Raw genomic sequence first — 25,871 nt, forward strand, 5'->3', positions numbered from 1 at the left:
TTCATTACAAAACATTTTATTGTAATTATTTACACCCCTTCCTTGATCAGTGTATAAATGTAAACATTTATTATAGATGTATTTCTCTTGTCTTCCAGTCCATCAGTCGTTTTTTAAGCATACAAGTAGTGAGGAAATTTAAGCTATATTCACAGAATATACAGCTGTGGGCAGTAGAAGTCCAGCAGCCCTAAGCCAGTGGTATGGACACTGCCCCATTGGCTCTGCTTCTGCTTCTCGTGTGGACACTGGAATCTGTGATGTCGTCGGTGTGGTCCTCACTTTTCTTCTCCTTCAAGCTGTTGATGAACCTCAGGGTTATTTCATCCCATTCCTCGGGGAGCAGCATGAGCAGAAAGCCAATGCAGATGATGATGGTGGCTCCCAACCTCACCACGCTGAAGAGCATTTTGTGCTTCAGGAGATCCACGGCTGTGGAGAAGAAACAACAGCACCATCAGCAAAACTGGAGCAGGATCAACCAGCCTGGCACATCCCCATCACCTCCCTGAGGCACTCTGGCTGGGACAGTGGCCTCGTGGCTCTCAGGCCTCCCAGATTAAAAGTTCCCTGAGTTGGGAGAATGGTTTTGACCTCAGGTTAGGCCAGGAAGTGCCACATCTCCATCCCTCACCCCTGGTAGGGTTGCTCCGGCTTTGAGGTTTTGTCCTGGTTTGGGCCAGGATAAAGGTGATTTTCTGTCTTGTACTTTTGCTTTCAGCTAAGTCTCTTGTAAGCAGCTGCACTTGCTGAAATTAACAGCAAGTTTCTCAGACAGTGTCTGCTTCTGGGACTGATAACACTTGATGTTTAGAGTTACAGCCAGAGCCTGGTGTGCAGAGCCAAGGCCACTGCTCAGCTCTGAGGAACATTTTCCCCTCCAGAAGGAATAAAGAGGTCCCACCTGCAGCCTCCTCTGGGGAGGAACAGACAAGACAGATGCCAGAATTGACCAAACAGAGGATTCTATCCCATACACCTCATACTCAGGATAAATTTGAGGCATCATGAGGGCCAAGCCATGCTTCCAGCTTCCAGCCTCCTGCCCTTCCTGCCTTTCCTGCTTCCCTTCCTTCACCTGTTCCCTGTTTCCTTCGGCATCCTGGGAGGATTCCATCCCTTCCTCTGCCTGTGCTCCTGATCCATCCCAGCCCATATCTGTGTGTTCCTGCCTCCAGCTCCCAACTGCTGCTGACTCCAGGATTCCAGCCTGGACTTTCCCAGGGCTGCCCTGCAGCCTCGGTGGTGACGTGAGAGTTATTGGGGGAAAGGGGGAAGGAACGTGGGATCAATTTTCCTGTATATTTGTATATTTGGTAATTTTTCCTATTTATCATTACTGTTTCATTAAAATTGTGTAGTTTAGTTTCCAACCCATCAGACTCTGCCTTATTCTCTCTCCTTTCTTTATCAGGGAGGAGAGAGAGATTAATAGAGAGCATCTGAAACTCGGTTTAATTGCTGGGCCAGTGTTAAAACCCTGACAGATTTCCATTTCTTCTCTGAGAGGGAAGGTTTGTGGGGGTTTTTTGGTTTTTTTTACTCTCTATCTGCAGCAGGTTGCACCAGGATAATGTTTCCTTGGTCTGCAGAGACCAGTGATGGGGAGGGAGCAGCATGCAGGTCAGGAAGCTGGAGCTGATGCCTCCAGACCCACAACCAGCAACCACAGCACATCTGAGCCCTTCAGCAGCCTCTTACTGGTACTGTTTTGCAGCTTTGAACCTGCCTGCCTCTAAAAACTGGTGTTTCAACAACATGCTCAGATACCCAGAGGCTGCAGGAGGGTGGAGGAGAAAACTGGGAGAGGAGAGACAGATTTAAGACAGGACCCTGGAGGAAGCTTCCATGGCTACACCTTGCCCTGCTGCTGTACAGGAGGTCCCCAGCACAGTGCTGAGCCCACCACATCTCACCAGCAACAACCTCTGCCTGCCTTCTCCTCTGCAGGGTACAAACCCATCCCCATCACTCCCAGAGAAAGGAGGCAAGCCAGAAAAATAATTAAAAATAAGGCTTTCATCAACTGACCCACCCACCATCCCCAGGATGCTGAAGGAGGATGGAATAGATGGCAACAGATTGTTATCTGTCTAGACAACCAACTGCTCCTGCTGCCTGCATGCCCATGTTCTCAGCCTCCCACCAGCAGCCAGGATGCCTGTACCTGCATTTCCAGGGACACTGAGCACTGTGCCAATGGAGATCAGAATGGGGTAGGTGAGCACAACACCAACGTTAACCAGAATGTTGAAAGCTGGGGAAAAAACAGGGAAAAGAATACATGATTATAGGAAAAGAGCACTGGAGTGAGGCATCAGCTCAGTATGCACACCCCGAGGAGGGAGCTGTGACAAAGAGATGGATTTTTATTTTGTTATTCCATATATGAGTGGGAAATGAGGGGGAGTTCTGCAAGGGGGAAGAGGGAGGGCTGTAGGGCCTTTCACAAACAGTAAGACCAAGGTTGCCACACTTCTACTTCAAAGCTTTGTCCAAGCTTTAATCAGATCCCAGCAATTTGGTTTTGCTGCCATAAACCATCATTTCTCCACCTACCAGAAGGATGCTGATCCCAGCTGCCCCTCTGGGCTGAGGCCCTGTTGTCCTTGTCCTAGTAGGACATTTCACTGATGAAAGTGATGATAAAATTAGCTGATAAAATAATCTGCAGATTAAGCAGACAGGAGGGAGACCATGGTCTCATTGCCATGTTGAAGGCAAGGTGAAAGCTGACAGAAATACAAAGTTTCACCACATTTAATTTATGGATTGGTTAAGCTTGTGGTTTGTTTTATTTTTACATGACAGCATTTCCAGCCAGATCCCATGGTTAGAGGAGTTTGAAGGTGTCCACAACACCTCAGCCCAGCACGTACAGGACAAGGAGTTGATCAGGTCCAGCCAGCACAGGTTCATGAAAGGCAGGTCCTGCTTGATGAACTTCATCTTTTTCTAGGAAAAGGTGACCCACCCAGTGGAGGAGGAGAAGGCTGCAGATGTTGTCTACCTAGACCTTTGTAAAGCCTTTGACACTGTCTCCCACAGCATCCTTCTGGAGAAACTGGCTGCTTATGGCTTAGACCAGTGTCCTCTTTGCTGGGTGAAAAACTGGCTGGATGGCCAGGCACAAAGAGTTCTGGTGAATGGACTTAACTCCAGTTGGTTGTGAAGACTGCAGGAGAAGAAAGAGCCAAAGCCTTTGCAGGCTTATGCCAAGCTGTGAGAGTTCTGTCCAGAGCCCTGTGGGTGTCCCAGTGCCACAGGGTCTCTGTGTTACCCACTGAGTACTCACAGCCCTTGGAAACTGGACTTACAGCAATCCAGCTGTGCTAGAGACAGCCCAGTATCATAGAATCACAGAATCATAGAACTGGCTGGGTTGGAAGGGACCTCAGAGCTCATCAAGTCCAACCCTTGATCCACTCCCACTGCAGTTCCCAGCCCATGGCACTGAGTGCCACATCCAGGCTCTTTTGAAATATCTCCAGGGATGGAGAATCCACCCCTTCCCTGGGCAGCCCATTCCAATGGCTGAGCACCCTCTCCATCAAGAAATTCTTTCTAATGTCCAACCTAAACCTCCCCTGGCACAACTTGAGACCGTATCATAGAATCCCAGACTGGTTTGGGATGGGGAGGGACCTTAAAGATGAAAGAATCCCACCCAACCCCCCTGCCATGGGCAGGGACACCTCCCACCAGCCCAGGTTGTTCCAAGCCCCATCCAACCTGGCCTTGAATGCTTCCAGGGATGGAGAAGCCACAACTTCTCTGGAAAACCTGGGCCAGGGTCTCATCACACTCATAGTGAAGAATTTCCTCCTAATGTGTTATCTAAATCTCCCCTCTTCCAGTTCTCAGCCATTATCCCTTGTCCTTTCACTCCATACTCTCAAAAAAAGTCTTTCAGCCTCTTCAGGCACTGGAAGGTGCTCTAAAGTCTCCCAGGAACCTTCTCTTCTCCAGAATGAACAACCACATCTCCCTCATCCTGTCTCCATCTTTGAGTCCTCTTTTCGGTCTCCATGAGCTCCATGTCCTTCTTTTGTTGGGGATTCCAGAACTGGACACAGTACCAGGAATTCAAAGATGCAAAGGAGACAATTAGTATGACTGCTTCACCTTTATCCTCTGCTCCTAATTAAGGCTTCTTATGAAAAATAAGAATCATTTCTCAAGGCTGGGATCGGATTTCATCTGCGAGAGAGTTCTGCTGCTTAAAGGGGGGGAATTGTTTGTGCCAAAGGCAACTTTTGTGTTGGGGGAGATAAGAGCAAGAAAAATGGAGAAATTATTTATCACATACCTAACCAGAGGCCGGCTACACCACACAGGTAACCCCATGGCACAGCAGAGAAGGGGGACCAGTATTCCACTTTTGTAAAATACAGAATGATCGGGGTAACAGAGATGAAAATTAAATTGAAGAAGCCCAGGGTAGAAACAAAATGAGCTGCTTCCCCAAAGTTGGCACTTCCAAGGAACATTTTGAACAAAACCTGCAAAGGAGAGGAGAGAGGTTTTTAGTCTTAGGCCTGTTGAGGGAAGTAAAGTCCTCCTGCACCATCTTCACTTCCCTTGGGAAAAGAGGAGCATGGGGACAACCCTGATGGGGACAGCATGCCACAACCTGGCCCTTTCCTACAGAACTTTTGGAAGGGGAAATTTGGTCTGATTTCTGCTCTTTCATCTCTTCTAGCACAGATATTGCCACGATATTGCTGTGGGGACGATTGGGACTGTGTAACAAAGCTTTAAAGAAAATGCCATGAGGAACAGGAACAAAGTTAAAGGACTTGGGATGTGCTTGGCACTTTTAGAATTTGTGAGGGGTCTCCCATAGCTTCAACAGATGAGCCTGCTGTGAGAGTTTCCTCTCCTGGAGAGTTTCCTAGCCTGGAGGTACTGGGTTGATACAAGCAGCACAAGCCCCATGGAGGATTTGTCCTACACAAGCCTCAATTCATACAGTTATAGAAAGGTTTGGGTTGGAAGGGACCTTAAGGATCATTTAGGTCCAACACTTCCTTTCCTGGGTAAGGACACCTCCTGGTTGCTCTTCAACATTTAATTCACTTTGAGTGACTCCTGAATGGTCCCAACAAATTCACCAGCAGGACAAGCAAAGCCTAAAGCTGGGAGACAACTTCTCACCTCACTACAACAAAGTCCAAACTCCTGCTCTTCTTCACACAGCCTTCACCCTCCCTGAGCTGACAATTAGCCCAACCTGTTTCTAACTCAGACACATCCCTGCCTCCTTCATCCCTCATCTTCAAGAGCAGCCAACACTTTGAAGCAGTGTCTCTTCTGCATTGCCTGGGGCTCCAAGCCCGGCACAAGTACGGAATACACAAGAGGCCCCGCGCAGGGAGATGCTCCAGCTGGAGACCCCCTTCACAACAACGTTGAGAAACTGGGAGGGCAGGACATGATTAAAAAATGATCCTAAGCTCCTCACAGAGTAGTAATGGAGATTTCCTTACAGGCAGGCTCATAAAGCAGTCGTTCTTAATGTTTGGCAGCTAACAACTGATGACCCCTGTAGCCGATTTCCTGACAACACCTGGTCCCAATGTGAGTGATGAAAGGGGGATGAATAAAATAAAACCTTTCTCTTATAGTGATTCCCTTTGTACTCCTCCATTTTTAACATCCAGTGTTCAAAGAATATAAGAATGCTAATAAACAGCTCTGACCTACCTTATACAAGGCTGACGTAGAGGCTGATCCAACAGCATATGCTACCCCGATAATGGAGTCACCTTGGAAACCATCTGCATATGCCATCATCACGATTCCTGTGATTGCCATTATTGCTGCAACTATCTGCACAGATAAAGCAAAGCCTGATTTCATTACATAGAAAGAGATAACCAGTGTGTGGGGTTGTGATGAGTGCCACTAGATACTTTCTTGGACCCAAGAGCCTTCTCGCTTAAACAGAGAAAATGATGGGAGAGATGAAAGTGCATGTGCTGGGAGTGATATGGATCTATAGCACTGCAAAGTCTCCCTGGGACCTACTGACAGACCAGCCATCAATATTTTATAAACTAAACACCCACTTTGGACACGTGGCTCCAATACCAAGAAATTTAAACATTATGCTCTACTAGACAAGAAGACAAATATATAGCAACGCTACCAATTTGACTTTAAATGCAACCATTTAGATGGCTGACCTCCCTGGACATCAGTTCAGGATGATTCCTGCATTGTGGAATTCCAATATACCACTGGGACCTCTTCCAGGCTACTCTGCCTGGGCACATTTCCTACCAGCCCTGCCAGCTTTCTTGGATGGACATGACCAAATTTCTTTTTGAAGTCTTTGTTTTTTTGTGGTTTTGGCCTCATTTGAAAATGAGCTTTGAAGGAGCTTCAAGGAAAAAGAAGAGAAATAATTAACTGTACCTGAAATTCTGGCTGTTGACTCTGAGGACCTCAAGGAAGTGGTAGGGATCCCAGCATGTTTTATTCTTTGAAAAAAAACCCTCACCTCTCTACCTTATTGCCCTCAGCAGGCCAATATGAAGTCTGAACTTCAAAGACACTGAATACCTGGATTTCCATGGATAGCAGAGGAAAATGCATTCCCTCAGAGTTGTGGAAAATCACAGCCCCATTTCTGAAAGATAGGGGGGTTTATAGAGACTTTTTTTGTTGTTTAATTTGTATTACATTAAACATTATAAAAAGGCTGTTCACATTTTATAGCTGGGTGTAGAGCAGAAGATGCACAGATGCAGACACCCAAAGCTGGCTGTGCCAGGACAAGCAGTGACACTGCAAGTTCAGCCCCTGTTTTCTATTCCCAGATATCCATTAAATCCCACAGGGGCCAGGCAAGGCAGGCTCTGCCCATCCATACAAAGGAAGAAACTCATGGGGTTCACCTCGACAGCACCCACACTGCCACACTGACTGCCAAAATCAGCTGCTGAGCCAGGAGGGCTGGTGACCTTCTTGCTCCTGTGCCAACACCAATGCAAGATGGACATCATCTTCTTGAAACTTCATTTAAGGCATATGAACTACCAGGCAAACCTTCTAAGCTTCATGTGCTTCACACTACAGACTTGAAAGGCATCTTTGACCTTTCAAAAGCCAGATTTTCAGATCTCATGGAGCTTTACCAAGAGTCACACTTTTTTTTTTTTTTTTTTTTTTTTTTAAGCAGATGTGGGCCAGACTGAGGCAATAAATCCCACAGAACAATTTCAACAGAGGCAGTCAGGAGAGAAGAACCTTGCTTCAAGGGACACAAGACAGGGACATCTGCCTGACTCAGGTAAAGCTGCCCACACATGGGACACAACGAGGATCCAAGAATCAACTCCCAGGATGGAGCCAATCTCTGAGACTACAGCTATTGATCCTAAATCCTATTAGTCTCTAGGCCAACTTTTTCCCTGGAGAACTCATTTCCTGGCTGCAGCTTTAAGTTCTTCCCTCTCACCCTACTTTAGCAGTAATTGAGGCACAGGGGTCCCCTCCTCCTATTGCAGTTGTAGTGTCAGAGGCAGTCACAACCCACAACCAACATCTCTATCCCACCTTCCTTCTATTTAACACATCAAAGTTCCAAGCTCCAGCTCAACAAAGTTGCTTGGCTGTCACCTAGACCTGAAGATACTTTTGGCACCTCCAAATTCACCAGGAAATGGCACTTGAAATCCAGGTCCCCCAACTCAGTGACAGGTCACACAGGTATTCCTAAGTCTCCCAGGTGTGATGCAACAGTTCCATGAGATCTGGAAGGGCTTTAGCAAGAAGGGACCAGACAGTTTCCATCCCATTCTTCCCAGAATAAGACATCCCAGCAACCAGGCCATGCTGGGAGGAGGACTTAAATCCCCTCATCCAGAGGAAGGACATGGATCCAAGAGTAATCTCTGGATTCAGGGCTCTTACCAGAGAGATGCTGAGGAGGACTGGGGAGAACACTGGATTTTCCAGTGCTTAAATGGGAATCTGGCCTTCATTCCATAATTGAGTTAGGGTGCTGGAAGACACCACACTCTGCTGCTCACCCTGCTGAAAAGTCAGGATAAACCTGGCACAGGATGCATATAAATAACATCACCCCAGATGCAGCAAGGTGTATTTTGATCCCTGAGCTTACAACCACCCAAGGACCTGCAAGCAAAACACAGTTAAATTCTCTCAGAAGAAGGAGTTGCTGTCCCACTCAGTAGGAAGAGTCCCTACAGAGCTTCTCCCTCCTACCTCTGGTTTAGTGAGTGGTTGGTTGGCAATGTGACTGTGTAATACTGCTCTTCTCCTTACAGTTTCTCCTAGGACACAAATACCAGAAAAGTCCAACCTTGAAGCAATGGAGAATTCCAGTCTGGACCTCTCAGACACAAGAATGTCCCTCCTAGCTGGTTCCAGAACCTCCCTTTGCTGGTTTCATCTCAGCTGCACTCTGCATCTTGCCTTGCACATCAATTCAGATGTAGGATTTCAGCTGTCAGCTGGAATTTCTGAGCTGTAATATTTCAAGCAGTGCCTCCCACAGGGCAAACCAGGAAAGTCCAAGTCCAATATAGTTATCCCCTTCTTCAAAGGAAAAGGATTGAGATTTTAACTCTTAGTACACTCCCAGCTCAGACCCAGTGAGTTCTAAGTAGATCCATCATCCCCAAGCCCAACAGCTGATTCTTCCTATTGGGAATAACATCCACCCAGTCTGACTACACCACATTCAGAGAGCCACTTTCCTGATTTAATCAAATATTTAGAAAGCCAGGCACTTTTTTTTTTTCTTTTTTACAACTGAAATGATGGACACACATATGGAGCATCATCTCATAAGACATTAGACAAATAAGACCTGACACTTGGAAACAGTGAGAACATTATTTAAGTTTCTATTTCGAGCTCTTCCCACAAATCTTACACCAGTGCATTAGCACAGCTGACCTCAGCCTGGCAGTAGTCATGGGTTGGCTTTAGAAACCTGAGAGCACATCCTGCAGGTGTCTGTAAGCTGACAAGCAGCAAAGTTCACAGCAAAGCCAAGCTGGTTGTTGTAGCTGATAGCTCCTTGGAGCTTTTAATCAGTGGAAGAGGCTCATAGCTTTCTTTTGGAGACTCTTAGGTAAGGAATGATATTGGCCTGTCTCTTGGTTTTGGTTTTTGGTTTTTTTTTTTGGTTTTTTTGGTTTTTGGTTTTTTGGTTTTGTTTTGTTTTGTTTTGGTTTGGTTTTTTTTTTTGTTGTTGTTGTTGTTGTTTTGTTTGTTTGTTTGTTTGTTTTGGGTTTTTTTTTGTTTTTTGTTTGTTTGTTTGTTTTTTTCTCTTTTTTTTTTCCCCCAAAAATAAATGGAAGCCAACCAACATTTACTCAGGACCAATTTTTCCCATGTGAAGCACAGAGGTCAATGAGGTGCTGCAGTAAAGGAACTGCCTCCAGACTACAGCCAACCTTTCCCTGGGGGAAGATGTCCCCAGACTACTCCATCTATCTACCCAGCAAGCATTAATTCAACAGCACAGATGACACAGACCCAGGGGCTCAAACATGTAAACACGTGGCTAAATGAACAGAAGTACCTAATAAGTGATGTCCTTTAAATATATATATTTTTTTTTGTCTGATACAAAGCTGTCTGGACTCCCAGGTATAACATGGAGACATTATTAACTTGTGAGATGTTCAGAAATGTCCATGCAAAGAAGATCATGGTGGAGGCACAGATTTGGGTACTGTTTCCTTGTGCCATGGAATAGGTGCTGAAGGTACCTAAGGTCCACCTGCACTATTTTTATAGGTAAACAGCCATATGGTCATTCCTGCACATGGCCTTCTCATGGGAAAACTATTTCTCCAGGTGGTGGTTTGTTTTTTTTTTTCTCACAGGTTGAGTGCAAGCTCCTTCTCACACCACAACATCCCCCCTGAGGCCATGTGGCTCTCACTGCTCAACACCCCCTCCAGGTAACTCAAATGCAGCCAGAGCTCTGCATGGACCCCACAGCATCCCTTCCACTGCCAGCCAACACTTCCATGGGCAAGATCATGTCATGCCACAAGGTGGCCATCAAGACAGGCTTCTCTTTAGATAATCCATCTAAAAATCCACCCTCAAAGCCTGGCTGGCAGCTGCTTTCCAGGCCATGCAGGAACAGTGTTGGAGCCATCAGGCAACTGGTCATGTGGCTACCACATGCCCAGAGGCATCTACAGGCAGTCTGGAGGCTGGGGTCTGGGACAAGTGGCCAGCTGGATGCCACCAACTCACCACCATCAACTGGCCCAACATGGGTTCCTTAGAAAAACCAGAGTACCACGAGCAGAGCCATCTGCTCCCCAGGGTCCTGCTCATGGTGTTGAACAAGTGTCACCTGGAAGTAGGCAGCCAGATGTCCCACAGTGAGCTGGAGGGGTGGGCACATCCAGGAGCCAGTTGGTGGCACTGATTGGGTGGGGTTGAGTTCTCTTCATCCAGCCACAGCTTTACATCTTTGAGCCCTGGGTTGGGTGTCACCTGTGCAGTTGAATTAATGCTTATTAGGTAGATGGGGATATATATGGGGACATTTTCACCCCAAAAATAAAGTTTGGCTTTTGTCTATGTGTTGGGTCCTTTACTACAGCAGCTCCTTTGCTGCTGAGCTCCTGGGAACTGAGTGCTTTTGCAAAAACACTGCATCAGGCTATATGATTAAATCCCTTCTTTCTTTTCATCCCCTTACTCTTCCCATAACCTAATTACACTCCCTCTCTGAGAGGCTGGGAGGTGACAGCAATAGAGGGCACTCAAAGCAAAAAAGGTTGGGTCCGTGCTGCTGTGTCAGATTTTAGTTCTCCAACACTCCCCTGCATGGTTATTAACATCATTAAGTGTTATTTTGGAAGGAGGGCTGCTGGAAAATGCTGCTAATCACCTCTCAGGCACTGTGCATCCAGAATCTGCCAGTTAATAGCAAAAACAACCCAGTTTCTTTTAAGTGCAGGATTTGCTGTTCATTTCTTCTGCCAGGTTTTTCTCATGTAAACCTCCCAGTGTTCACAGCATTAATACTGCTGTGTCTTTATAGCAATGTGTTTTTTCAGTCAGGAAAAAAACACTAATAACTGAAAACAGCTTTAGTATTTTTCATTTTCTTCTTTGATAGAGCAGGCTAGGAAAATACAAGAGCTATGCTTGCTCTTCAATGAAGAAGTAAGGAAGTTGCTTTGAGATTAAAATTAGCTTAAAGAGCACAAACATTCCTATTATTTCAGCTGGAAACTGAGATGATGAAGGGGCAGAGGGGGGATTTTACTGTTCCTGGTAATTTTTTAGAGAAGAGCTGAGGATTTCAAACCCTCCTTGGTATTTGATGTAGGCAGGCTGAGGGCAGGTCGTTGCCACCTGATGCTGCTAGATTTGAAGTATAGGAAAGTCCATGAAATAAATATATAGGTGCCTGGCTTTAGCATCTCTGCAATGTCCATGTCCTTACCTCCAAAAGCAGAATGGTTGAGGTCTGTGAAACACAGGTTCACCTCCTCAACTTTGCCTGGTCTGGACTGACACTCCACTGGCCCTGTCCCACAAAACCCTCCTGGCAGACCCCTACTCAAGAACTCCCTTGTGTGATGGCACACATGTCCCAAGGTGTTCAGTCCCAAGTTGCCAGCCCCATCTCACCAGGACATTGGGGAAACTGTTGGACTTTAGACAATTTCTACTCTATTGCCAAAACCCACACACAGAGCTCTGCTGAGTGAGCTGGTGGCTGTTCCAAGATGTTCCAGGATGAGCTGCCTGTGACACAGGATGCCTTTTCCTTTCATTTTTGGACCTTCCCATCACACTATTAATCAAAAAGTCAAAAGCTGCTGTGCTCATTTTTGAAAAGCAGACTCACTCAGATGAGCATCCTGATCCATCAGGCTTTCCATGGGACTTAAATCTTCTTGGCTCAGGCATCACAGCTGGTCCCAACCAGTCCCTAATGAAGGTCAAGGCTCTTGATAGCTCAGACAGGATTGTACCCAACATGACCACTGCACCTTGTGCCATTTCAGTGGGAGAATTAATTTCATCAGCAGGAAAAGGCTACTCCTTAGCCATGGACAAAGGCAACAGCTTAAATGGCTGCATATTAGATTTTTTTATGCAGAATGACAGGAAACACATTTGCTTTCCCCCAGATCCACACACACCCCATTTTCCTCAAGTATTTTTCTTTTCTAGAGCATGAGATCTCTAACTCATCTTCAGGCTTACGTTTGCATCATAAAACTAAGAATGAGAATGGTTTCAGGATGGGTAGAGCCCATCATGCAGCAGAACCATGGCAGCAAAACAACTTATGGACTGAAGGGCAATTATAAAAACAAGAGAAAGTTGAAAATCAGGCATGTCATTACCCTGGCTCCCATGAACCTGTCTTTCAGCACAATCCAAGAAAGCAAGAAGACAAAAGCTTTGTTACAACAGAAGAGGGCAGAGACGTCTGTGGCTGTCAGCTTCTTTAAAGCCAGTAAATACAGGTAGTTAGTCAAAGTCCACAGAATAGAAAAGGGAGCAGTCCTTTTAAGAAAGAGTTTCAGCGTCAGACCATCTTCACCAAAAATCCGACTGCATTCCCTATTGAAAGAAAAGAGTTTCAAACTCAGCAAGTTTTTTTCCTTAGCAGTCACTGCAGCACAAGAAACATTCATTAGGCTTTTATCACATTCAATTAAGTGCTTTCCCTGACTACTCTGCACACCCAGAAGCAGCTATTGTTTCACTCAGAGAGAGAAAATAACCCACAATCTTCCTCAAATGGCAATTTTGCAAATAGAAAAGAAGTAACTTACCTGGAATAATCACACTCTGTGCACCAACAATCCCAGGGACTCACACAGAGAAATGAAGGTTATCTATAATGCACTGACACTTCTCAGACTCTGCCCTTGAGGCCATGCACAGAGGGATTATAACCACAATTTTTCCTCTGTAGCTTGACAATTTTTTTTTTCTTTCTTTGCTGCAAAACCTGTTTTCATTCTCATTGAAATACCACCTCACGTATGGTCAAGTAAGTGAGCTTTCAGAATTGCCTGAGGGCACTCAAAATCACTGCCAGGCACATCACCAGGATGGGAAAGTGAGGCACCAGCCAGGGGGATGGAGCCAGTCAAAGAAGAGTGTAAGAAAAGGAAGGAATTATATAATAATAAATTATATAAGTAATTTAAATGATGCAATTTAAATTGCGTTTGCTTAGAGACATTTCCTTGTGGATTAAATGGCACATCTCTAGCTTCCCAAACACTCTGTCACACCCAAGTTCACTGAGAGGGAGATGGGGCAGTGGAGGCAAAAAACAGTGAACAAAATATCAAGTTCAGCTCCAAGAACGTCCTTGACACTCTCCAGAAAGGCAACAGCCCTGAAAGCCAAGACCTCGTCCCTGCTGAGCACAATCAGAGTTTTCATGGAGACAACCAGGGTAAGGAGAATAATTTTCTGAGGAGATGTGAAACTTGCCAGCCTCTTAAATGTCATTGGAGAAATTTCCCCATGGAAGCTGCTTCCACTGCTCCATGTCCTGCTGTGACACAGGGCAAGTTGAAGGACTGAGGGAGGAAAGCAGTGGGATGGGGTCATACTGGAAGGCACTGGGATGCCTCAGAGCAGGCACACAGAGCTGGGGAGGGACTTTTAACAAGGACGTGGAGTGGTGAGACAAGGAGGAATAGCTTTAAACTGGGAGAGGAGGGGAGATTTAGGATGGACATTAGGAAGGAATTATTTCCTGTGAGGGTGCTGAGCCCCTGTGCCAGGTTTCCCAGAGAAGTTGGGGTCCAGGTTGGATGGGGCTTGGAGCATCCTGGGCTGGTGGGAGGTGTCCCTGACCATGTCAGGGGGCTTGGAACTGGATAATCTCTAAGGTCCCTCCCAACCCAAACCATTCTGTGATTCTGTGATTTCCATGAGCTTCACTTTTGGGCTCTCTGACACATCTATTTAAAACATGAGACATCCTGCAAGTGAGTGCTTCCTACAACAGAAACAGCAGTGGAGTGAATGAAGCCACCATCAACCTGCACCATGTCCTTACAAGACAACATGAAGGGACAAATCTAAATGCCACAAGGCCCTGAAACACTCACAGCCAAACATGGCTGTGATTGCAAGGTGGGTAAAACATTAACCATGTAGAACTAATTAGGAACTTCAAAGATTGCACAGCAATGTCTATTCAAAACATTTGTTATTAGGGGGGTGGTGGCAGCAGTGTCACAGTTCTCCTGATTTGGCTTTGCCCTTAAAGACTGAATCATTTTTTTGGCTCCTAAACAATTTTTAATAATCCTGGGGAGTTTTGTTGTTGAATGTACTGCAGTTTTTCACTACTAAGAATGGAAACCATCACTGTTGTTTTGAGGAAAGTAGAGTAATACCTATGTAATACCCAAGATCAGCTATGTCTTAACCTAAATGATTCTGTAATTCATTCTGCTTAATAACCATTCATTCCCAGCTGCCACTAAAATGACCTGGGGTATAAAGCAGTAATTTCTGGTAATAATAAATTCCTTTTTCAGTCTCTCTGCCAGGATGTTCAATGAGTTAATCAGCAGATCTGTCTGCCTGCCTCTTACCTCCTTCACTCCAGTTGATCTCAATGTTCTCAGAAGTCAGCCTGTCCTCCAAAGATCAAACCAGAAAGTTAAACATAGCAAAAGAATTGCTAGTGGTGTGTATCATTTATCTGAGATGCAAAGCAAATACTCAGTGATGCAAATAAATTACTACTAAAGTTTGACTGGATGCTTTTGCATCACTGCTTCCAAGAAGAATTAGAGGTGATGAGTTTCTTTGTGTGAGCACAGACTTCAATGCTGGTTGACATGCAGATGTAGCAGTTTACATTTAAAAGATGTTTTCCTCCCCTTGAAACTTGGGTGGATTTTGACCTCACTCTACATCTCACTTCAAGTCAAGTGGCCTCTTGACTTGGATGCACAGTTTCTGTGTCCCCATCACAAGACACCAGAACCAGGATGCCCAGACTCCTGGCAGGGACAGATCTGCATTGTGAACTACTGACTGGAGCCTGCTCTCTCCATCCCAGTGAGAATTCTGCCATTGCTTTGGATGCACAACTGGATGATTACATGGTTGTAAATCTAACCTGTCTCAGTAGCTCTCAGGATCTATCTTAAAGGAAACAAGCTAGTGCTGTGTTAAAACAAGAGAGGAAGGTGCTGGGGCTGCTGACAGCAATGCAGGGCACAGCTGGATACCCCAGTGCTGTGCTGGGAGCCTGCAAAGGCAAAACCACCCAAGCACATCACTCTGGTGAAGTCAGAGAGGCAGCAAGAAAAGCTCTTCTACAAAAGTGCCATGAGAAATTACAGCCCTGTCATCCCAGGTGCCCCCCCATTGCCAGGGAGATGCTGGGTCTGACCCCCCCCAGCACTTCTGTTCCTCCTCCATCCATGGGGAGGGTGGGTGGCTTCCAAAGGCAAAAACTGGGGGATGCCAGAATGGGTCAGGTTTTGTTATCCTGCAGATCTCTGGCACATCTGCACACAGACAAACTCAGAGCAGAGTCAGGAGTCCAAAGTGCCCTGAGTGGGAATTCTTGGAAGGAGGAAACTTCAGTGATTACTGGTTTGTTTTTTTGTTTTTTTTTTTGGGTTGGACTCCGTGGGTTGGTCAATTGTTTGGGAAGGGCAGCTGTGGCAATGCTGCAAATGTCACTGAGCTCTGAGTTCCCAGAAGCACCAGGAAGGACAGGCACAGATCCACAGCTAGGAAAAAAAAATATCTGGAAAGACTTTACAGGCCCTGGGCAATGGACTGTCTGAGCAGATGAAAGAGAACACACAGCAGCATACAACGAGCAGACTGAACAGGGACCAGCAGTTCCTCACCTCTCAATTAAAAATAACCAGCAAAGACTTGTGGCAGAGACTTGATCAGTTCAGCCCTGTGCCTGGGAGAACTCCATGAATAATATTCAGCGAGTCAGGAGCCTGGGAAGAATACTTTATTTTCCCTATCATGGCTACAGCAGCTTGCCTGGGGCTTTGTGAGGGCTGGTTGCTCCCTGGTTAACTCAGCCTCTATGGCATGCAACTAAAATTAAACTTGCAGGAGTCATCACGACCTGACAGTGATTAAAACCTTGGGCTCCACGGAGCCCTCCCCGTGCAGATAATATCTGTAGGCTGTTGACTTGAAGGCAGAGACAAATCTAAGGGCAGCTGACCCTGAAACTATGACACAGACTATTTCCAGATGCACAAGAAGTCTATTTAAAACCTGCCCTCTCACATAAATAGCTCTTTTTATTCACAGGTAGCCCTCAGCCATTAACTCTGGGCTGTGTGCCATGCTCTCAGGAATTACAGCACCTCCGGCAGCTTTGCCTCTGGCACCTGTTAAATAGCTCCTGTTGCCTCTCAGTTATTCTGATGCCAGCCCCTGCAAAAGAATGGGTTTATTCACCCCTGACTCACAGCAGCCTCTGGAGTGTAATGCAGCAGCTGGTTTTAAAACAGCTCAGAGGGGAAAAAAAAACAACAAACAGAGCTCACAGATGCTGCCCGGGGTAAGGTGAACACGGCGAATGGAATCACATCACTCAGACTAAAGCCTGGCAAGGTCACCAGTGACATTGTGGCAGCAAGAAGCACTGGGGGACCTTTTGTGAGCACACGGGGCTAACTATGTCACTTGGTCCTTCTATCTAAATGAGGGAATCTGCTGCAGCAAAGAATCTCCCAGCTCTGTGTCAGCAGACGGACACCAGAGTTGTGGTGTTTAAGCAACTGCTGAGTTGTTTGCCAAGAGTGATTCAGCTCCTGGTTTGCTTCTCATCTGAACATTAAGAAATAGCCTGGCCAGCTGCATTGATCTGCTCAAGAGCTGCATCAAAAGGAAAGGGAATTGTGCAGAAACCTCTCACATAAGCAGTGACTTCCCTCAACAAGGAATATTCCCCAACAGGAAAGCCCTGTTTGGTGTCCTGAGTCTCCTTCCCTGCCATTGAGCCTTTTGGGGTAGGAGCAGCTTCATGCAACTGAATCCTCATCTCTCCTCTGAAAAGACCCTTGCAGTGAAGATCCATGATCTGCAGCAGCTGGGGAAGCTGGGCTGAGCTACTGCTGCAGCATAGATGGAGACATTTGTAGGTGACAAACTTGCAGATGACAGCAAGTACCAGCTACTTATGACTCTATTTTTTACTTCAGGTGATGCTCACATCTTGTTATCCTTCTTGCTAGAAAACCACCTCTTCCCAACATCTTTATCTTTCACTAAACCTGCACCTACCTACATTCTTCCAGCCTCAAGGCTCCATGGCACCTGTAAGACCAACTTTAACTATGGATATGTTCTTCATTGTGGGATAAATTCTGGCAGAAAAATGTTGGGACATCGCAGTGTTGTCCTTGGGAAGCCAAGACAGCAAATTTTCTTGACACTGAAAGTATTATTCAAATTATATCTCTGCTGGGATCCTATGTCAAGTCTGTGGTGTGTCTTCTGCTGTATAAATATCATCAGGGTCATATTTTCTGTTGCTGAGCATCCTGAGCTTCAGATCATTTTATTCCCCACTAGTGCAAGGAGTTTCAAGCTCTTTATGTGGGATATACCTTTTGTCTACAATACTGAGGGGATACCAAGAGTTTGTGTCTTCTGCCTCAAGAAAACCAAGAAACTCCTGAATTGCAGCAGAGTCAATAACCATGAGTTAGTTTCTAAGATTAAAAAAAAAAAGTTAATCTCTAAGGATCACAGAATCACAGAATGTAAGGTTGCAAGGAACCTCAAGGATCATCTACTCCAACCTTTCTAGGTAAAAATAGAGCTTCTATGAGGTGGCCCAGCATCCTGTCAAGCTGAGCCTTAAAACTGGACAGTGGAGGGGAATCTCCACCACTTCCCTGGGGAGATTATTCCAATGTCTCATTGTTCGTATGGTGAAATTTTTTCTTTAAAAAAAAAACTGATCCACTGGGAATATCTGCTGGACAAAATGCCCTATGTCTTTACAGATTCTACCAAGTAACTACATTCTCCAGAAACACAAAGAGAAATCACTTCTGGACCTCAAGGTAGGCCTGGAGTCACTACAGGGCAGGTTTTATTGCCAGGGATTAGCTATTCCACAGAAATACAACCAGCAAACAAAGCAAAAAGAAATCTTTAAAATGTCATTAAAAGCCCTGTAGCAGGAACAGTACCAAGAACAAAATACAATAAATTGATTTAGCTTTGAAAATAGCTTTGTTCTGGGTGGGAGACTGGGTTAAATGACCTCCAAAGATCCTTTACAACTAAATCTATCTATAAATCTCTGAAATTGAAACATAAAAATTATGGTTTTCAATTCTCTAAGTCGACAGAAAATCAAGCACCCACCTTGAAGAGACACCCATTCCCACACCTAAACTGAAAGGGTGCTTGCTTGTCAAGACATCACACAGCAGAGACCAAGAAATTGGTCCCTGTGATAAAGTCAGAATTTCCCAGGAGTTACCTTCCCCTTGGGATGTGAGCTCCTGACATGCCTGGAGTAGGAAACACTCTGGGAAGATGCTCATCAGCTTCAGCACCAGTCTCCTGTTCCCACACATTCAGAAACCTATTTCACATCTCTGTGCATGCAGAAATTCCTCTGGGCGTGTAAACATGTGGCCTCAACTTTAGAAGCTGAACTCCTAACAGCTTGGGAAATGTCTCAATCATTTCAGTGCAGTTATATTATGCACTGCTGCAAATGCCATGCCCCAAATTTTCCTCTGATGGATCAGCCACCTAACCACAGAGGGCATTTATTCTCACCTTCTTTCTTATCTGCTGTGCATTTGTTATTTGCTTAATAATATAATAATGATTTATTATATTTTAATAATAATATTTAAATATTATATATATTTAATAATAACATTTAAATAATAATATATTTAAATAATTTTAAAATAATTTAAATAAATAATTAATTAAAATTTAAGAATTAATACAATAATTACTTTAAATAAATACTTTAAATAAATATAACTATAATTAATTTAAATAAATAAATAAATTTTAAAATAATTTAAATAAATAATTTGTTATTATCTGTGCAATTGTTATTGCTTTACCCCATCCCCAGAAGCCAAGCTGACACTGTTAATGTTCTCACCAGTACCCCAGCACCAATCTGGACGGAGGCATCATTATTGTACAATTGTACAATTATTGCACTAGGACTTTCAGAGAAGCAGTTCATTAAGTGCAAATGTTCAATTTCAGTCACGGTGGTTTGACAGAAAATATAATTTAGGGCCAAATTACATTCCAGATCCTGGCAAAAGCAGCCAAGGGAGGAATTTGGCCCTGCTACTCTCCAGCCTGACAGCCACAAATGGAATTCCCTGTGTGGTCAATGACAGCTGTGCTGAACCCTCTGTTAGTGGGAACCAGGTTTGAGCCCTTTGTTGGGAAATATCTCAGAGAATCTCAGAGAACAGCCAGGTCTGCTGCAGTCAGGAAGTTTCTTTTCAAAGCCAAGTCTGCACTGGAGTAACAGGTACCCAGCTCAAAATCATCCTGTGAATTTTGTCCCTCCATGGACAAGGTATGATATCTCCTGACAAGTTGAATTCAGTTCCATCCCTTAAAGCAGCTTCTACATTGGTGGAATAATGGAAGAGGAACTGGGAAATTAATTTTCTCAGAATGTGGTGGTACTTCCAAATCCTAGGGATAGGAGAGACACCACTTTCTTAAGAGCTTAGAGGGAAGCTAAGCCAGTTTGGTGCTGCTGCAGTTCTGGTGGTTTGACCAGATGACCTCTTTGGGTTCCCCTCCAACCTTTTATTTCTTTGATTTCACTGTGGCTACTGAAAAGGGATTTATAAGTTACCACCCCTGCAGATCATGGTTAGAGTGAGGACTCTGGGCTCCTTTGCACTTGAGGCTGAGAGTTATCACAGAATCATGGAATGGTTTGGGTTAGAAGGGACCTTAAAGATCATCAAGATCCAACCCCCCTGCACGGGCAGGGACACCTCCCACTAGAACCAGATGCACAAGGCTTCATCCAACCTGGCCTTAAAACACCACTAGGGAAAGGGCATCAACAACCTCCCTCCCTAGGCAACCTATTCCAGTATCTTACTACCCTGATGGTAAAGAATTTCCTCCTGATATCTAACCTAAATCTACCCTATTTCAATTTAAAACCATTACCCCTTGTCTCTGGTGAAAAGCCCCTCCCCAGAGCCCACTTCAGGTACTGGAAGGCTGCTCTAAGGTCTCCCTGGAGCCTTTTCTTCTTCAGGCTGAATAACCCCAAATCTCTCAGTCTGTCTTCACAGCAGAGATGCTCCAGCCCTTTGATCATCTCTGTGGCCCTTCTCTGGATCCTCCCCAGCAGATCTGGATCTTTCCTGTGCTGGGGACACCAGAGCTGATGCAGGGTCCCCGGTGTGGTCTCAACCAGCCCAGAACAGAGGGGCAGAATTTCCTCCCTCTCCCTGCTGCCCATACTTCTTCTGATGCAGCCCAGGATGCTGCTGGCTTTCTCATGTTAAACTTCTGGTGTCTCATGTTAAACTTCTCATCTGCTATCCCCTCCAAGTCCTTTCCTCAGAAAGGATGGAGTCAGAGGGGTCTTCCCCTCCAGAAGATGGGACAAAGCCTTTACACCATTTCCTCAGGATGACAGCAACTCAGCTATTCCCACCTACACTTCAGTTAGAAGAGGAAAACAGAATCTTCAGCCTGCTTTAATTCCTAAAGAGGGTAGAGAATGATCCAACAATGTTCCTCCTTCATGCTACGATCCACCAGGAGGAGGCAAGGGCAGTTCTCATCCTGCTGTACTTGCTGAGTACAGAAACTAAGCCATGGTCTTCCTCATGGAAACCATCTCCTGAGCTTTGAGCATCTTCCTTCCCAACCCTGAGTTCTTTTGGTTGCACTTTACACTGCTGTTCTATCACAAATGGGCCAGAACAGATTAATTAATGCCCTGACCCAGACAAGAACATAAAAACCAGAGATATCAGATAATATAACAGCAAGATTACAAGCAAATTATTGACCTTTTTGACTCAGCAAAAAACCCCCTCTAATAATCAATGATCAATTTATCCAAGCATACATCACTCATCAGCCTTCTGAAAGCTATTTATGAACCAGATATTCTGCAGCATGACCTTTATTCTGCCTTCTGACACCAGGAGTCAAACTGAGAAGAGCAGTGATCTCAGCCCACAGAAATCAGGTTGTTTAAAGAGATATTGCCACCAGAAAGCCTACCTGAATTTTTTGATTGGAGACTGCTTTTCCTGTGCAGTTGCGAGGTGCCCAGAATAATAAATGGGAAAAACCATAATGTTCCAGTTTGTTGAGAACCAAGTCATGAAAAAAGGACAGTCAAAGGTCTCATAGGTGATTTTGACAAACTGGGTGGTCCCGACCCAGGAGGAAGAGACAGACAAAATGATCAGAAATCTCCAGATAAGCTTGAGAAATGTGGATGTGCAAGACTGACATCGTGTCTGTCCTTCAGCATCTTGGCTGCTGCTTTCTGTGTGCGCTTGTGTTCCTTCTTCTCCTGGAAAAATAGAAGAAAAAAAAAAAAGGAAGATCAGTACAGACAATAAATACACTCTAACCAATTCCTGCCTTCTCCCTGTAATTCCTCTATGCCCCACAAACACAGAAATCCTCCACAGAAATACTTCAATGATTCCCTCAAGGGAATTTCAAGGGAATAAGAGCACAACAGACAACACTGAGGCCTGAGGTGACAGTGTTAAGGTTAAGCTGTAGCTACTGTTTGCTTTCTCAGCCCTTTTTTTCCTTTGTCAGCCAAACTTCTAGGATGGAGCTACATCTCTTGAAACCAATGACATTATAAAGTCCATTACTGGGCAACATAACAGCTATCTGAGCCTGTCCATCTAAAGCCAGGGACAAGTTCTTATTATTCAAGATCTTAACTCAAGAATCGCTTTCTTCTTAATACTTGCAAGCTGGGAGGGGAAAATGAAGCAGTTTGGTGTGCTTATATATCCTAACAGAAAAAGGATTTTTTTTTTTTTTCTTTCTGTTAAGTGAGTGTACTTGCATTTTTGAAGTAAAAAAAAAAAAGAAACTGGGCGAAGCTGAAGCTTGGCATTCTGAGAAATAAACTTCTCTACATAAACAAGGAGGAATCAGAAAGTTGCCATTTCTTGTTTTAGTAGGGTGCTTTTCAGACCTCATCTGGAGACCACTAACAGAGGTGAGGACCATGGAGAGAACCTGATGGCACTCTCTGGTGACTGGGTCTCCAGACACATCTTCCAGAGATGCAACCCATGAAAACCCATTGTGATTTTACAGATCCCAGCTGAAAACCAAAGACTGAACTGTGCTGGGTACTGAGGAGCACCAAGAGTCACCCCAACTATTTATCCCCTCCGACCACATCCCAGCAGTCTGACAAGAAACACAAGGTCCTTCTAAGACCTACAGCTCTTCTGAACTATTACTATCAATTACCAACCAACATATGATGTGAGAGAGAGAAGAAATAATATAATTATTGATGTTAAGAGGATCCCCTTTGGATCCACTGCAGGGAGAGCACATGCTGTCCTATATTCAACCCCTTCAGACTCAGGTTTACTTTCCTCTCAGATTACTGTTTCTGCTACACCCATAAAGAAATGTCAAACTCAGGTGCCAAGTTATTCCATTAGCCCAATATTACATCTAAAAACCAATTAATCACAGCAGGGAGTGCATTTGTAATCAAGAATTTTCCTAACCAGGACAATGGAGCTTTTTGTAACTTTAATTGTAGGCTGTATTTTTTTCCCCTCAAAATAATCAGTACTCAGTGGCTCCATTGTTCAGTGGTGAATCAAGAATTTAAATAAAATTACAGGTTTATTAAAAACATGCAGAGGATAATCAGACACAGCTCTGAAAAGGCAAGCATCATTTTAGCATTCTCTTTGGCTGCTGAGAGATATTTTTATGGTACTAATAGTGACTGACATCTTCTATTAATTAAAAGAATATATTATGTAACATCCACTGGCAGGTTTTCCTGGGAAGCAAAACAACTATGCAATTAGTCCTTCTTCAGCTAACAGTTAAAATAATCAGACATGGATGGAAGACTAAAGCACCTTTATGCACTCTTTCTATTTTTCAATTACCAAATAACTACATAATTGCTGTTACTATTCATGACACTACCACTAGCATCAGGCTTGAATGTCCCAGGTTTGAATGTTAAGAAAAGGCAGAGAAATAAGCACTTGTTGCTTATTAAAAGACCTATGGAAGTTTTAGCCTGACTAAATATCCAGTGGGGAGTTCTTGTAAGTGCTTAATGGGTAGGATTCACCCCATGCAACATAGTAATAAATTAGTTAGCAAATAATTGTCTATTCAGGCTAAACATGTTGCCTAGGGCCCCTTTATGTGTAATGATAATGGACAGGCATGGGAAGAAGTTACCTGATTTCACCCTCATATATCTAAGCCCAAAGGAGGCACTTATCTCTCCCTAGATTAGATATTTACATTTCATTTAAATAAACCTGAATTGGATCCCTGGCCAAAATGACACAGTAGCTTGAAAATTCCTTTCAAAATCCACGGGATGTGCACACCTAGATCTCAGCCAACGAACCAAAAGGAGAAGGTAAGGAGTATCTTTAGAAATAATTACAGGGCTGGAACTCGAAGGCACATGGAAAGCAGGCAGGGAATGAATACTAAAGAGGTTTAAGGATTTCCAAGTCAAGAAGAAAGCTGGAGCAAGCTAGAAAGTAGCCCTGGTGTGCAAGTAGTGAATGATATATTAACAAGGAGAAAACAACCTGACCTGCCCAAGGGGGTGGTGGACAGTGTTTTAGTGTTAGCAAAGCAGTATAAAACCTTGGTGACTGTATTTAGTTGGGTCTGAAACAAATCACCAGCCTCACAGTGTCAAGAGCACAGAAAAAAACCTGAGAACTCAACAAGGATGAAGTGACAGGGAAAGAATGCAAGTGACACTGCAGGTGACATCAGGAGATGACACTGGTCAATGGCAAACAGTGTTGAAAGGCAGCTACCAGAAATTCCCCTTCATGGTCCTTTTGTCTAGAACAGAATTCTTGCTTGTGATGTCTCAGTGGCAAGATGTTAACAAAAAAGCCCCCTTTTTTTTAATTTTTATTTTTTTTAGAAGATTTAAGATGAGGAAAACCACAACTGACAGCTTTTCTTCTGAAGACTTTTGACTAACTGGCAACTACATCCTAGAAAGTAATATTCTTTATATTTGTGTACCTCCCACTCAGGTCAGTCCTAGAGGTCACTGATGAGACAGGGAAGATCAGGATAAAAAAGCAAATTAAAAAATGCAAAATAAATGTTTAAAAGAGTATGACATCAAGACACTACACTTTTCTCAACTGGCCCAAAGTCATTTCTTAGAGAAGATGGATTCTAATTTTGGATGTACCCTAGTGCCAGCATCCACAGAATTATTTCAGCCTGGTATCTGCAAAGATGAGAATAGATTGGGATTTTTGATATCTTTACTGCAAAATGTTTTATCATCCCCTCCTTGCAGCAGTAATCACCTCCTCACCTCCAATATTTTTCTGAAGGTTTCCATCAAGAAACTACATCTGGAGGGTAAGTTCCCTCCATTTTCTACCACAAGAAGAAAATGGTTGACTCTTCCTGCCATCCATGGTGAAGTGGCAAGAGGTTCATCTCCCACAGTTCCAGAGTGCAAGGGAGATCCAACCTGTTCTTCCTCCCCTTTCTGCTTCCCAGTCTTCCAAAGAACCTGGACAGATATTTCAGGGCTCTCTCCTCCTCAAGAGTACAACTCAGCAGACTCCAAGGCCTGCAGCTCCATATTGCAGCTGCTCCCATCTCATTGGTGTTGATGCTGGATGGACATCACAGTGAAGGAGTCAGTGTTCACCACACCTACAGCTTCATTTCAGCTAAAATTCTGCAGTGAAGTGGGTGACACGTTCCAGGTGCTGCTCCATGGTCTGAACCGGGATGGTCTTCCCTAGGGATAGCCTTCCACCTCTTGCTCCTTCTCTTCCTCTTCATCAGACCATCCATCATTTTTCCTGAGGTTTTCATTGCCTTTGAGAAGCAACTTAAGGGTCCTGGTCCCTTGGCCAGGCAGAAGCTGAGGAAAAATAACCCCTCTGTAAAAACTAACTCGTGTGCTAAATGTAACCATCCTTTTCCAGCTCTTCTGTCCCTACTGGCCTTATGATTTCTCAGCTAGCCACACATCCCACGTACCTACCCAGGCCCAGGACTTTTCCTCCCATCCTTGGCTTGGTGCCTACCTGATCTGCTCTGCCTCCCGACTCTGCTGTGCCGACAGATTCCCGAGGGGCTTCTTGGATTCTGCAGCTCAAGAATGGGAGCAGCAGAATCTTCAGCAACAGATAGAGGGGAGAGCTGCCTAGTCATGCCTCTCTGTCTGCTGGGGCAGTTGCCTCCTGGCTTGCATTGGGTGGCAGCTGATCGTGAGGCACCTGAGAAGAAAGAGTTTGGCATCAGTTTGGCTGTAAAGTCCCAGGAGGGAAAGTGGGGCTTTCAAACAGTGAAATGCATACAAAGGAAGCACGCTGCAAAAATAAAAATAAAAAAAAAAAAATAATCAAGGTTTCAGCTCTGGAATAAAGTAAGTCAGTCAGTCAATAAATACTCAGCTCGCTCCCCCCTTATAGATAAAAAGGTGCTATATAAAAACTCCCCCGAGGAGAGGAGAAGCTGCAGTAAATTCTTAGCCCCAAGGCTCCATCCGCAGGGTCTGAACACTCAAAGGAATTTGTACTCACGTGGGCCCCTTCCTGAGCACTGACACTGAATCAGGCAAAAGGAGAGGTCACCCTTGA

At 44.6% G+C, this 25,871-nt stretch overlaps 2 protein-coding genes across 4 annotated transcripts in view; one reads left to right on the forward strand and one right to left on the reverse strand.

Annotated features, from left to right (window-relative positions):
* Window positions 1-4,991, forward strand: part of AP5M1 (adaptor related protein complex 5 subunit mu 1) — a 117,387-nt gene extending 112,396 nt beyond the window's left edge. For both annotated transcript variants that reach the window (XM_071745257.1, XM_071745261.1), the window contains exon 5: window positions 4,981-4,991. The gene's annotated coding sequence lies outside the window, so the exon portion shown is untranslated. The remainder of the gene's footprint in view (window positions 1-4,980) is intronic.
* On the reverse strand, window positions 1-25,499 carry SLC35F4 (solute carrier family 35 member F4). 2 transcript variants are annotated; one of them, XM_071745251.1, is made up of 7 exons: window positions 25,317-25,499; window positions 21,265-21,562; window positions 12,372-12,591; window positions 5,707-5,832; window positions 4,310-4,502; window positions 2,168-2,257; window positions 1-432 (listed from the first exon to the last, which is right to left on the reverse strand). In XM_071745251.1, the coding sequence occupies exons 1-7, from the start codon at window positions 25,441-25,443 to the stop codon at window positions 191-193; spliced, it is 1,296 nt and encodes a 431-aa protein (XP_071601352.1). In that variant the 5' UTR covers window positions 25,444-25,499; the 3' UTR covers window positions 1-190. The 2 variants fall into 2 exon arrangements, with proteins under 2 accessions (XP_071601352.1, XP_071601353.1); XM_071745252.1 differs by lacking the exons at window positions 12,372-12,591; window positions 25,317-25,499 and having other exon boundaries at window positions 21,265-21,349.
* Between the last annotated feature and the right edge of the window lie 372 nt (window positions 25,500-25,871).

This window comes from Heliangelus exortis, chromosome 5, assembly GCF_036169615.1.
Source record: "Heliangelus exortis chromosome 5, bHelExo1.hap1, whole genome shotgun sequence".
NCBI classification, from domain to species: Eukaryota; Metazoa; Chordata; class Aves; order Apodiformes; family Trochilidae; genus Heliangelus; species Heliangelus exortis.